Source organism: Furipterus horrens, unplaced genomic scaffold, assembly GCF_987537825.1.
Source record: "Furipterus horrens unplaced genomic scaffold, mFurHor1.1.pri manual_scaffold_1, whole genome shotgun sequence".
NCBI classification, from domain to species: Eukaryota; Metazoa; Chordata; class Mammalia; order Chiroptera; family Furipteridae; genus Furipterus; species Furipterus horrens.
Window position 1 is genome coordinate 190,027,938 of NW_028327171.1, and position 13,489 is coordinate 190,041,426.

The 13,489-nt window shown below is 43.6% G+C and overlaps 1 protein-coding gene across 6 annotated transcripts in view; it reads left to right on the forward strand.

The window, feature by feature from the left end:
• Nucleotides 1–4,491, forward strand: part of SPATS2L (spermatogenesis associated serine rich 2 like) — a 150,699-nt gene extending 146,208 nt beyond the window's left edge. For all 6 annotated transcript variants that reach the window (XM_090282291.1, XM_090282325.1, XM_090282318.1 and 3 more), the window contains 2 exons: nucleotides 554–774; nucleotides 3,599–4,491. In XM_090282291.1, coding sequence (XP_090138417.1) covers nucleotides 554–774; nucleotides 3,599–3,991 — 614 coding nt within the window. In that variant the 3' untranslated portion in view covers nucleotides 3,992–4,491. The remainder of the gene's footprint in view (nucleotides 1–553; nucleotides 775–3,598) is intronic.
• Nucleotides 4,492–13,489: the final 8,998 nt, after the last annotated feature.

Below are 13,489 nucleotides of genomic sequence, written 5' to 3' on the forward strand. Positions count from 1 at the left end.
CTTTTGGCCCTCTGGTCAGGGGATATGTACAAGCCAGGTAACAAAATTCCTGACACCCATCATCACCCCAGTCCTGTGCGCTCAGAACATCATGGCCCTGATGGGCCAATTGTCTATACCTCTCGGTCTTCCTGCATCTCTGAGTATCAACTGGTCGAGGGACCTGACAGGGACAGCAAGAGCAGGTTTGATAGTGGGGAACCACACCTATGGACAGGGCCGGGTGGGCACCTCAAGATTTCATTATCCATCTTCCCTTGGTGGTTCTTGACCTAAGGAATAACATTAACCTTGCTCAGCTGAGTCTTCCTTCCTTCCTTCCAACGTCTCCCAACTGGAACAATTATGCTGAAGTCACAGTTCAGTGATTCTCACAGAAGAAATTCGGTGGTCTCCAGGTGCCAAGGTGCCCCTTCGAATGATATCTTGAAAAAATAAAAGCTTTTCTTAATGATTTTATGAAGCTGCTGCCAATTTCTCTGTCTCCTCGTGGGTTCCCGAGGCAACTGCGTTTGCGGCTCAGCCCTCACTGCCTCGTGCTTTCTTGTTGCAGTTACACACCCAAAGAACAACTATTCCTCAAGAACTCCCTGCAGCTCCCTGCTGCCACTGCTGACTGCTCACGCAGCAGCCTCTGGAAAACAGAGTAACTTCACCCGAAAATCATCCAGTCACAACAAGCCCTCCGAGGGTAAATCAGCGAACCCCAAAATGGTGAGCAACTTTTCCAGCACCGCAGACCTCTCGCACCCGGCCCTGCCGCCTAACAAGCAGGTAAGTGCCCTGGGGAGGCTCCTGGCATTGCCTCCACGGGTCCTGCAGACCCTGGTCCTTGGGGCCAGGAAGAAACCACTTGTTTGCAGAGGAAGAAAACAGCTACTGCTAGACGCAGAGCTTCTCAGGGTCCCCCCCCAACCCCCAACCCCTAGCAGCACTGCCTGGCCTCACGGCTCTCCTCTGGTCCACATGTTGTAGGGGCCTTTCCATGTGGAGGAAGTGGCCTTTGTACACACTTGAAAGAATGAGCAAAGAGTCCACCTAAATGATTAGACAGCGCCCCTGTGCCCTTGAATGCCACCATCCCCAGGTCCCTATTACTGGCCCACATGTGGAAGGGACTCTCACAGACATGGGAACAGGATTCGGAACCTGGCTTCTGACTCTGAGGGAGAAGAAACCTGACATTTTTTTTTTTTTAATTATTTCCCACTTATGTTTAGTTTATCAGTAGGTGACCAAAGTTAGTTAAAACTTCTCCTTGGCTTTTAGTAAAGAGAACACATTTCAAAGTGACATTATTAATTGTTATCTAGTGTGTCCTCTAAAAATACAAGTGTCCAAAGGGCAGTCTTCCTTCTGCTTCTCCACTCTGTCCTTGAGAAGTAATTTGCCCCTTATCATTAGGAGAATGAACAAGAAATGGGATTTGATGCTACAGACGCCGGGGATGTTATAAAGATACTTAAGTTTTCCAAAATGCTGGTTTTTTAACAAGTGCCCTGTTGGCTTTGGTGGTCTTGGTCTTTTAGAATTCTCATTAATGACACTGACAAACATTTCTCTGGCCCTGAATGTCTTCATGAACTTTAAAATCATACTTTAACAAGGAGCATTTCATACATGCATAGCTTTAAGATCATAATCAAATCTGGTTTTCTTGTCATCTAAATACATCTTCACAGCTTTTGTTCTTTGCTCATTATTAAACCCCATACTAAAGGTCTAAAATTTAGTCTGAGTTCCCCTTTCACAATTTCTTTAAAAACAAAAGAGACCAGATTAAATCTACATATATTCTTTTCAGCTCACTGTTTTACCATTTTTCAGCAAAACATTGCAGGCGATGGCTTGTTTAAGTTGAGAAATCTAAGCTAGAACACTAGACCTGGGCAAGAAGGGCCTTGAGCTGGGCCCTGTGCTTTAGAGCAGCAGTCCCCAACCTTTTTGGCACAAGGGACCGGTTTCATGGAAGATAATTTTTCCACAGACCGGAGTCAGGGGGTGGTTTGGGGATGATTCAAGCCCTTTATGTGTGAGCTTGCCTCCTGCTGTGCGGCCCGGTTCCTAACAGGCCTGGTCTGGTACCGGTCTGTGGCCTGGAGATTGGGGACCCCTGCTTTAAAGTAACCCTTCCTGGTCCTCCCACAACCATGGCCATTTCTACAGAGTGAGACCAAGGAGATGTGACAACCCAAAACTTGTCCTTTCCCTTCTGGAAAGTGCTCCAAGTGCCTAGGATCCTAGAATTCTATTCCCAAATTGCCCCCAGCCTACCCTTTGTCTTGGGACCGCTTCCCTGGATACACCCTCTTGAGAGCAGACCACACTACCAGTCAGCACATCCCTAAGTCCAAAGGGTGATTATTTATGGGGGGAGGGATGAATCCTAGGTATGCAGGCTGAAGTGTCCCCATTCATGTGTGCAAGGGCCCCTCACAATGCGTGATGGAGCCAGAGGTGGGAAGACACAGTGTCCAGGCAGGTGGTATGTGGGCCTGCCTTTGTGCTCTTACCTGGGCCCAGAATTATTAGGGATGGGTCTGCTCTAAACCTATATCATCCAGTCACAGTGCACAGATTAAGAATTAATAACAGAAGTTTGATTTTCAATAAAGTCCTGTGTTCTCATAACCACCTACCTGTGAATCTTGTCAGGAGACAATATGCGAAGTGGGAATGGGTTCACCATTTTCTAACAGAAGCCCTTGGCCAAATCTCTTAAATTTATCTTCTTCTTCTATAAAAGGAAACAAATCATAGCAACTATATAAAGGGGTGATTGTGATGATGAATGAGATGGTTCCTGGTACACTGTGAGCACTCAATAAATGTTGACTATTATTGACCTCGGGGAATTCAAAAATCTTTCCCTTCAACGGTCACAGCCACACCAACCCATTGCTTTCTTTCTGCTCGTCCCTTTATGTTCTTGGTTGCTGATTTGTTGAAGGTAACCAGTTTTTCACAATGGTCCTTCAAAATTTGTTGGCTGAGAACTGCAACGTTTAGAAAAAGAATTACTTCATTACTGCCACATCCCACCAAGATCTATCAGATGCACCTCATCCCTGTGTTTCCCCAAGACAATATTTATGAACTATGATATTTATTTTGAAATAAAATAGGAAAAAAACTTTTAGAGAAGAAAAATTATAAACAGAATTTTACATTTTATTCATATATGTAATGAAAATTTGTACACATAGTCTACACAGAATGTCCCTAAAACTTTCATCATATAGAATCATCATGGCCCTGCTTCTTTCTGTGTTACATTTCAATCTGTTAAATTTTAAGTTTACTTTATTAGGCCTGGTTCTTGAATTGTCTGTTTTATACTTCTGTAACCTCTCTTTCAACATCAATCATTTCCTCAGAGTTTCATTTACAAGACAGCCTACTATTCTTTTAAGCTTGAGGATTTTATCAGCTTGACCTCATTTGCATGTTGTCATGTTCTTCTGTGGGGTAAAAAAAGCTTACCTGTGGCTTAGAGAGTTGGTTTCCCTGATGTCTACTGGTATCATCAGTCATCTGTTGGCATCTAATACCTATCTCTCTGTCTGTCTCTCTTTTTTTGTTTTGTTTTGTTTTGTAGAATGGGTCTTCTAGCCAAAGACGAAGATTTAATCCTCAGTATCATAACAGGCTGAATGGGTCTGCCAAGCCACAAGGCAGTGGTAATGATGCTGACCCAATGGTGAAGGGCACCAACCGTCATGAACACAGAAGACAGCCACACAATGGCTTCCGTCCCAAAAACAAAGGCGGTGCCAAAAATCAAGAGGCCTCTTTGGGGACAAAGACCCCCGAGGGCCCTGTCCACTCGGAAAAGCCCCGGCGAAGGCAGCACGCCACAGACAACTCAGAGGCGAGGCCTTTCCGGGGTAACGTCTCTAGGGTTCCACAGTGCAATCTCTGTCCTACGAGAATAGAAGTTTCCACAGATGCTGCGGTTCTCTCAGTCCCAGCTGTGACGTTGGTGGCCTGAGCTGGGAGACAAAGAAAGCATTTTTCACTTAGTTTTGGTTCCCTGCCCGAGGTGCTGACCCAATTCGCTGCCAAAAGAGAGTCAATCAGAATAGACAAACCCTATACGGTGGTGTCATCCTCTCTTAATCATTTTTACTAATTCTTATAATCAGCTCTAGCTTGCTTCATAATGTTCACAGCTTTGCTTGACCTGTTCATGCTTTTTCTCATCCAGACATTGCAGCAGTGTAGCCAGGCAGTGTTTACTCATTTGTTAGGAAAATCAACGTGTGGCTCCAGATCAGAGGCTCAGTAGCAACCTTTGTTGTAGCAGTGATGTCAGTCCATTGATCATCTTTAGAGAGTTAAGGTTGAAGAAACAATTCTTATTGATCAGACAAACATGATCTGCTGAAGACACATGCGCTTTTGTAGAATTTAACATCTGGTGTTTTTCTGAAATATATATATATACATATATTGCTTTATTTGAAACAAATTAAAATATGCTGCATTTGACACCTGGCTTGTGTCTTTCATTGATGCCCACTTTCTTATTAAATGTATGTGTAGTACTTTCAAGAAAACTTCATAGACTAGAGGTTATAGCACAGAGCTCTATACAATACTGTTTCTCTTGAGACAAGTATTCTTTCAGAAAAAATAATGCTACCCAATGGCCCCTGCCAGTCCATTACTTACATATAGGTAGATATGCACCCCAGTCATCTTAGATACTATGTGGCAATTTGGAACCTTGGTTGTAAGTAACATAAACCTGAGCTCAGCCTAGCTTAAAACAATAAAATGTATTGGTTCAGTGACTGAAAAGTCTAGTATCAGAGTATATCTTGGATCCAGTTTGATCAGGGCTATCTCTTGAGGACCTCAGTTCCCTCTTCCTTCTTAGGATGACATTATATTCAGAATGATAGCAAATGGCCATTAGATTCATCCCCACACTGTCCAGAAGAAGAGAAAATCTTTCCAGATATCATCCTCATGGAGCACATGGAGCAAATGTCTTCCACATAAGTCCCAGCAACTGCCTTGCTTATCATTGGTCTGGATAGCTGATAGCTTTGTCCCTCAACTAATCATCAAAGTGGGAGAGAGCAGCAAATAAGAGGTATTATTTAGCATAGGCTAATCAGTCCTCCCCCCACAGCCCTCATTGGAGCTGGGGTGTGGCCAGCTCTCCAGAAGCACAGGGGGCTATATGAGAAGGGCTACTGCAACCTCAGGAAGGGAGAATGGATCCTGGGGAACCTAAACCCCAAGTAGCCCCCAGTCCCTATGTTTGACTGGTTCCCATCAAACTTCCATGTGTCCTGCAGATTTGTTGGTCTCTTTCAAGTACAAGTGCTTATTTTTTAGCTCAATATTAACATTTTTTCTGGCAACTGAGGTTCAGTAGTTCTCTTCCACTGAACAGCTGAGCCTGCACGCCATGCAAGCGTCCGTTTCTTCTTTTGCCAAGCGCAGGAGAATGTTTGCTCTCTCCGTGGAGGGCTTTCTGAGGTCTCTGGGTGTACCCAGAGATTTAATAGGAATTTTAAATGTTAAGTCACATTCCAGGAAGGAAGGAAGAGTTGTTCGTTCAAATAAGATCGATAAATGTTCAGGACTGTCTTCCCTGTTTATTCCATCTGAGGCCCTGAATTTAAATTTTATAAGACAGAAGGACTTGGCACAAATCTGTGTAGCAAGATTTGGCTCACCAATGAAAAATTTGGTTTATATGTGACAGCTTTAAAGATGAGTCAAATAATTCTTGCAACAGGAACACAATGGGTTTCCCAGGTCAGAAGTGCACCTGCCTTTGGCAGGGTTGGACTCAGCTTCAACTCACTCAAGTTGCTCTAGGGGTTAAGAAAGCTCAAGTACATTCCTAAACACATGGCAAATGCTCCCAGTTCACTGAAAAGAAACAAAAAAAGAATACTAAGAAATGTTTAGGCCAGATTATGTTTTTTCCTAGATTTTACCTTCCTTGTAGACCCTGGACATGTGACCATTTACTGGTTTGCATTTTGAAATGGTAATTTCAGTTTTTTGGTGCCAATGTCAGGCTATTAAAATATCCTATTACTAAATTATTTAGCTGTTCTAGTGGAACCATTGGTGTGACCCTAGAGATTTGGCTCAGATTCTGCCATTCTTTTAAAATGTTTTAAACGCCTTTAAAAACTCCATGGGCCATGAGCACTCTAATCTCTCTACTTAATGCACAACGGCCAGAAGAATAGATTCTTCTTTCTTGAACATTTCTCTGGTAGAGGTTAAAACATTTTAATTCCCACGAAGATGGAATAACTTCACATCTCACCTATGTTGTGTCAAGACTCCATTTGTGAAATTTAAACCTCCCAGTTGGGTTCCCAATTACATTCCACGTTTACATTTCATTTGGAAATCTCTACATACTCCAGCTCTGTGCTGGGGAGACTCTCCCAGGGGGCGGGGGTGGGAGGGTGCTGAATGCAGCAAGGCTCAGAAAGTTAAACACAAATCAGTACAAAATTCAGCCTCAATAAAGGCTGTACAAGAGTTTAGGGGAAGAAACCAGAAACATGCCATATCCAATTTAAAGCTTAGTTCAAGAGCAGTTCAATTCTGCTGACATCGGAAAAAGAGATTCTAATTAAGCATTCTTTGGGAAGCAACATCAAATGAGGTTAATAAGAAAAGTTGCCAGACCAAAAGTGACCTACATATTTTTGCCAAAGAAAGAGATTTGGGAATTCTGACTCTCTCTCACGAGCACCCTTAATACAACCCCCATAAGGCCATTCCTCTTGAGAAGGGTAGCGTTATAGTCTTTCCTATAAGTCAGGGCACACCTCCAGTTCAGGGGAAGTAGGTCACCCAGCTAAGTCTAAACCTGGCAGCAGCAAGGAATGAGACAAGAGCCACAAGAGCTGTTGCTCAAACTCAGCTTTTATTAAATACAGGTTCACACGAGACAGAACACCAACATTACATTAATATCTTTTCCTGTATATGATCACACACAGTTAACACACAACAATCAATGGAGGGTTAATGAACCTGAGTTCCAGAGTCTCAGATCCAGGCCCAGGAAACGCACAGCAGGGGGTGAGCGGTCTGCATCTTGCAACAAAGATCTCTGTTGACTGGTTCCAGGGCCAAAGCCAGGGGGATGGTAGGATGAGCAGATGTCTTGGTCCAATTGGAGGGGTGCCTCAGGTGGCATGGAAGTTCCAGAGCTCAGTTAGGCAGAGCCTCCTGCAGTGCGTGTGCACAGCCCCGAGTAACATGGAGCAGTGTCTCATGGTGGGAGATTTGTTGTCTTGCTGGTGGCTCTGAAGTCCACTTCAATTATACCCAAATCCTTGGCACCTGACTGAGCTGGGGAATTCTGTAGCTCGGGGCCAAGAGAGCACTCTGCTAACCTCTTGGGTGTACTGCCCTGGCAAGCATTTGGCAAGGCACCTGGTGTGACTTAGGTAGTTTCCTTCTTGAACCAAAGTGTCAGCCATCCTGGTTGACAAGCGTGACGCCATTTTGCTTTATATACTTTATGCTATCTTGACCAGACCAATGCCATTTTATTGGTCCTGCTCTCCACACTCTGAAAGCTTAGGTTTGAGCTTCAACCTTGATTTAACCATGAGAAGAGGGAATCCAGGATCTGAACAGTTCTTTTCCTAGGGCAGCTGAGGAAAAGGGGGAACAGAACAGAGATAGCAACTAGACAGGGAGAAATGTCTGAATTCAACAACACCTCTAACTAAGCTTCTCCTTTCCTTCAACCCTCCCTGACTCTGATTAGTACTCCCTGTTTAGAGTGCCCTCTGGTGTCGAGACTTGGTGAGACTCTAATCTCCCAGCAGACATTCTAGTGACAGCATCTGTGAAATATGCAATGGCACATTTTTACCAGACTTGCTACGGATGCCATACCTAAAATTCAGACACGGGTGGGCTAGGATTCAAGATTGCTCCCAGGTACCAAAAAATGAAGCAGAAGAGAAAGAGCCAGTCACCTGCTCACAAATTTCCTACTATAAAATAGCAAAAGACAAAAATAATAATAATTTGATTGGCTAATACATTGCTCCAGCATTTTCCTGAAAGTACCAAGTTATCTTAACAGCTCTAATCTTATGAGAAGAAAATATGAAGAGCTGTTAAATCCCAGGGATTCTCTTGTTAACTCAGAATTTGAAGCACAAGTTTGATTCTATTCATCGCGAGCTATTACAAGAAATTTTTTTCACGCTTTTGCTTTTGACAACAACCTTTTAAATCCTAAGGAAGTTTCCTATTATTAGTTTCCAAGAACCAGATCCCCAATCCTTGGAGGCAGATCAGCCAAAACCAGTGTTTAATCTCATTACAGCAACCCCTCCGGCCCAGGCACTCTGGAACGGACCTAATCATGCCATCTTAGAGAACACAATGTTGCTCTCATGACACAGGTTCTTAGAAATTATTTTTGGTGGTTGATTTTTCAGAGGCCCCCTTGTTTGTGAACTCTGCTTCTTCTCACAGCTCAGTAGAGCTTTTGGTGCTATCACTAAGTTCAAGTTTCACAGGAGAAACTGCCAAACATAGATTTTAGAGAATAAATAAATTCTAAAGCAAATGTGTTCTTTTGTCTAAGTATGTAGATTTCTGGCAAAAAAAAAAAAAAAATGACTGCAACAAAGAATTCCTACAAAAAAATAAGTGTAAAAAGTCTTCTTGTCCAACACAGAAAGCTACCTTATTTTTAACTTTAGATACGTAAATTGGAATTATATTTTCCTATTCCTAGTCTTTGAAGAGAACACACACTTCCTATAAATTGCCATCATTATGTAACAAGCTGACCCCTTTGACAATGGCTGACACACAGTCGACAGCCGTCCGTCTCGAGAGACGATGGTGTAGCTTCTTAAGTGTCTATCTGCACCGCCGAGAATGGCTGTGCAGTCCGACTCGGGAGTGACACGGCATCTGTCTCCTCCCGTGTTGAATCGACATCTTGCGATGACGCTGGAGTGTCCTCTCCAGTGGAGCTGAAGCTACAGAGCCTGGGCAGGGTGATATGGAGGGTCTGCTGTTGCCCATGCAGCAGACCCCCCCTCTCTTCGCAGCTGAAGGGTCCAAGGGAAAGACGGAGTCAATACAGCTTGGCTTCAGGTGCGCCGCAGGAGTTGCTGGTGTTGACTACAACGTCAAACCGCCTTAGGGACTCCGGCTCCGGATTTTCTGTCGGGGTTTACTCCCTTAGCCTTTCCCCAGAAGAGGTATGCCGCAAGGCAGCGGAGGTTTTTTGGAGTCAGAGTTTTCCTTCTCTGATGTACCCTGACTGGAAGATCGAACCAGCGACACTTAGCTCGCAGGCCGACGCTCAATCCACTGAGCTAAACCAGCCAGGGCAAACTGACACACAGTAGGTCCTCAATAAGTACAAGGAAGAGAGCAGATATGGAAGAGCACTTGACTTCAATATCCCTAGAAAATTCTGGAGTCTAAATGACTTGTGCAAAATAATCCAGAGAAGATGGGACGAGAGCAGAGCAGCTCAAGTTCCAACCCTCATAGCAGACTGTCTGGATTCACATTCAGGCTCCACCTCCTCTTCCTGGCTATCTAAACTTGGGCACACTTCTAAACATCTCATTACCTTGGATTCTCCATGGGTACACAGGGCTAGCAACCATACCTCCCTTGAGGGGTTGTTACAAGGATTAAATAAGTTAGTATTTGCAAAGCACTTGGAGTAATACCTGGCATTTTGTATGGGTCGGGTTACAATCAGGAGACAGTAACCAACCACAGAGTAATTTCAATAAGGAAGCTTTATAAATTTATATGGAGAAGGCTTTATATATTTTTATATGTACATATAAATTTTTATATATGTACATTTATATACTGATAAATGTATATACATAATTACTAATTATACATAATTAGTAATAGGGGATTAACTACTAAAGAATACAGAAATAGCAGATACAGGGACAGCTGAGGCTGTACCTAGAGCTGAGTCAGTGTCCAAGGAAGGGACAATTTTGGGAGAGCCTCTCCTGCCCCCAAGGCTGAAATTCTGACTTTGGAGGGGAATATGTGGCTGTGTTCCACGAGAGGCCAAGAAGTTTGCTGAGGTGCTGGTAGCGGAAGCCACCACCAGGCACTGGAGCTTCCCCGAGAGAAGCTGGCCCACCCGGGGCCCACCTGCAGGGATGCCACTGAAGGCGCTGGGTGTTCAGCTGGTGTACCTGCGAAACTCTCCAGGCAACGCCCAGGGTGCTGTTGAATTATCTGGGTTGCTGGCAGGGAGACTCAAGGGACTGGAAGCTGCCCCTGAAACCTGCTGGAGTGAGGGCCTCTGGGGGTCCCACATCCTAACCAAGTGCTGCAGGAGGCAGAACACAGAGACACAGACTAAACCAAGAAGCCCCTTCCCCCTGCAGTGCCCCTCCAATGACAAGTGCCTGTAGGGTCCAACTCCAGGATCACAAGCAGGCAGTGAAGAGTGGACTTGGAACCAAGAAGCAAAGAATTGGTCACTGGCATATTGCTTCAAAAGCTCTATAAAAACATTTAATAAATAAACGGTAATTGTGCAGCATACAGAAGACTCTCAGTCCTATCTTACTCATGTCTGGAAATGGAGTGAGCCCTCTCCCAGGAGGCCTAACATGGTGCCTAAGGGCCTGGACTCAAGGAAGGTACGTATGTGTGAATCCAGTCTTTGTCTCATCCTCCTCCACTAGCTGCTAGGCAGCTCACCAAGCCCCTCTGTGCTTCAGTAGATGAGGATAATGATATACCTATATAATATAGTTAGTGTATTAAGTTAATACATAAAGGGCTTAGAGGAGTACATCTCAGGTTTTATTAGTCAGAAGAGCAAGCAAAAATGTGTCTAATATTATACCAAAACCAGAAATGTAAGTGGAAGCTAATAGGATAGATTGCTTAATTGGCAGACCTGAGACACCCTTCCTTTGGGATCATCCGCCCCTTCAGTTCCCATGGCCCCATTCCTGCCTGTGACTGATAGCTCCAATGTTCTCTTATTCGTCCACAGCCCTCAATTAGGAGAGGCAGTTATTTTGCTCAGGTCAAATGAACCAACTAAAGCAATGGTTCTCAACTGGGGGTAATCAATTTTATGCCCACCCCTCACCCCCAAGTGACACTGGAAAAGTCTGGGGACATTTTGATGGTCACAATTGAGGCAAGGATGCTGCTCAATACCCTACAGTGCACAGTACAGTTGTCCAAAATAAAGAATTATCCAGTCCAGAGTGGCAGTAGTGCCACTGCTAAAACCCTGATCTGGAGGGTACAAGGGAAGTGAAGAAAGGGAAACCACAGAGTGGACGAACAAGGACATATTGCTTTGTTCCTCCAGCTATACTGGGTTTTTGATTGGTTCAGCCTAGGTTACCTGATCCAGACTGTCCCACCCACAGCCAGAGTACGATTTCTGATGTCCTTGGGCTATCTGTGTCACCTACACAGAAGCTGAGTTCCCACATCTTCCAAACTGAGAAATTAAAGGATGAGATTCTGCAAGAGCTGCTATTGAAAGAAAATGCCCAAAATTTTTAAGAAATCTTGGCAGAAGGAAGCAATATTTGCTTTTTCCCAAAGTTAGCAAATAGACTAGCTTTTCTTTCCATAATGTGCTCTCTGTTTAAAAACGAGTTTCTCTTCTACGCTTCAGGCCCCTAAATCCATTCCCGTAGCTGAGCAAAATTTTACGAAGGTAATGAGAGACGGAGGGTAAGCAAAGGAAATGTCAAGTTTGAGAAGCAACATTATAGGATGAAAAGTTGTTAAATAAACAAGCAGGGCAAGAATACTGACTGAAGGGTTACCATAAAATTCTATTTGTCTTAGCCACAGCCTACATCAGAAACCACTTAGCTAACAAACATAAAGCGCGTATGTGCTAAGGCAACACATGCGAACAGAGAAAAATTAGCTTTTCTGTAACAATGTAACCATGTGTATCTCATGCGCCTGACAGGAAGGCAGCGAAAATGCCCCCTCTGAGGCTGCACCGCCAACCAAATTCCACGAATATGAAATTCTGAGAATATAAAATTCCGAAAACAGCTGGAAACCAATTTTTTTTGGTTAGCTCTTCCTGACGTTTCCTTTTTGGCTGTACTACTTGATTGAACTCCTGCGTGCTAACTGCTGCCCTCAACAACGAAATCGCTCATCCACTCTTCACTGACTAAAGAATCAACAACTTGTTGACAGTTTTCAAGGGAGAATTTCAGCATATGGGAAAATGACAGTATTTTCCGTAATTAGAACGATCCTAGTTAACTTAGTAATACACACATGTGTATCATTTGAAAATACTTCTCATTTGTTATAGGAGCTCTTTCCTTTCATTTTATCAACTCCATACTTTCTACTTGGTGTCTAACCAAATCCTGCCAAATGTAGGTTAAAGCTACTCAAAGGGATTGCAGGTTTAACAGCCCTTCCTAAGGCAACCTTACATTCATATGAATGTTAGTATTCCTTCCTTTACAGAACAACTTGTGCATATTCTAAACTCCATTTAAATATTTTTTTCTATGAACAACTTCTCAGGTAAACCCAAATGTCTCTTGTATGTTAAAAAACAAAGTATAGCCCTGGCTGCTGTGGCTCAGTGGATTGAGAGTCGGCCTGCGAGCCAAGTGACGCTGGTTCAATTCCCAGTCAGGGCACATGACTAGGTTGCACATCAGGTCCCCAGTTGGGAGCGCAAGTGAGAGGCAACCACACGGTGATGTTTCTCTCCCTCTCTTTCTCCTTTCCCCTCTAAAAAATAAATAAACAAATAAATAATTATTTTTTTAAATGCAACAGTCAGAGTTGGCTTTCCAACTTTCAAAACAAAAACAAAAATAAGATAGCTGGATAATTATATTGTATTTAACCATAGTCTGGGAAGTGAATCAACAATTTTTCAATGTTAGCCCTTGCTAAGGAAGCAGCAGGATTCAGTCTGTGAATGAAAAAGAAATTGCATCAACAATTCTAGCAGGAGCACTAAAACAGGAAGAGAGAGGCCAAACTGCTTTTTCCCTTTCTCAGAAGTCAGACAACATTCGCCAGCAACCTCTGTGATCTTATGATCCATGTCTCTGACTTCCTTTAAACGACTTGAGAAGTTCTATAACTGCTATGGTCATTACTAATGGTAATTGTTGTCATGAGCAACAATCACAGTACTAAGGCACTTCCACTTTGCTGTGATAGTGTAAATTCTGCATGGCGGGAAATCAGTTTCCACACCGCTTGAAGACTGCTACCAAGTACATTTTCTAAAATATTTGGAGCCGGGAGGAGGAGGGGTGCCCTAACTACTCAGAAATTTACTGAAGGCTTACTGTATACCAGATACCGAGTCGACAGTCCCTCTCTAGTAGGAAAGATGTCATCCAATATTGAACACTTTCTGCTCAGAAACTATTAAACAAAGTCACACTTTCACATCTACTTCCTCCCTCTAGCTTATCCTTTGGCCAATGATCCTGTGGCA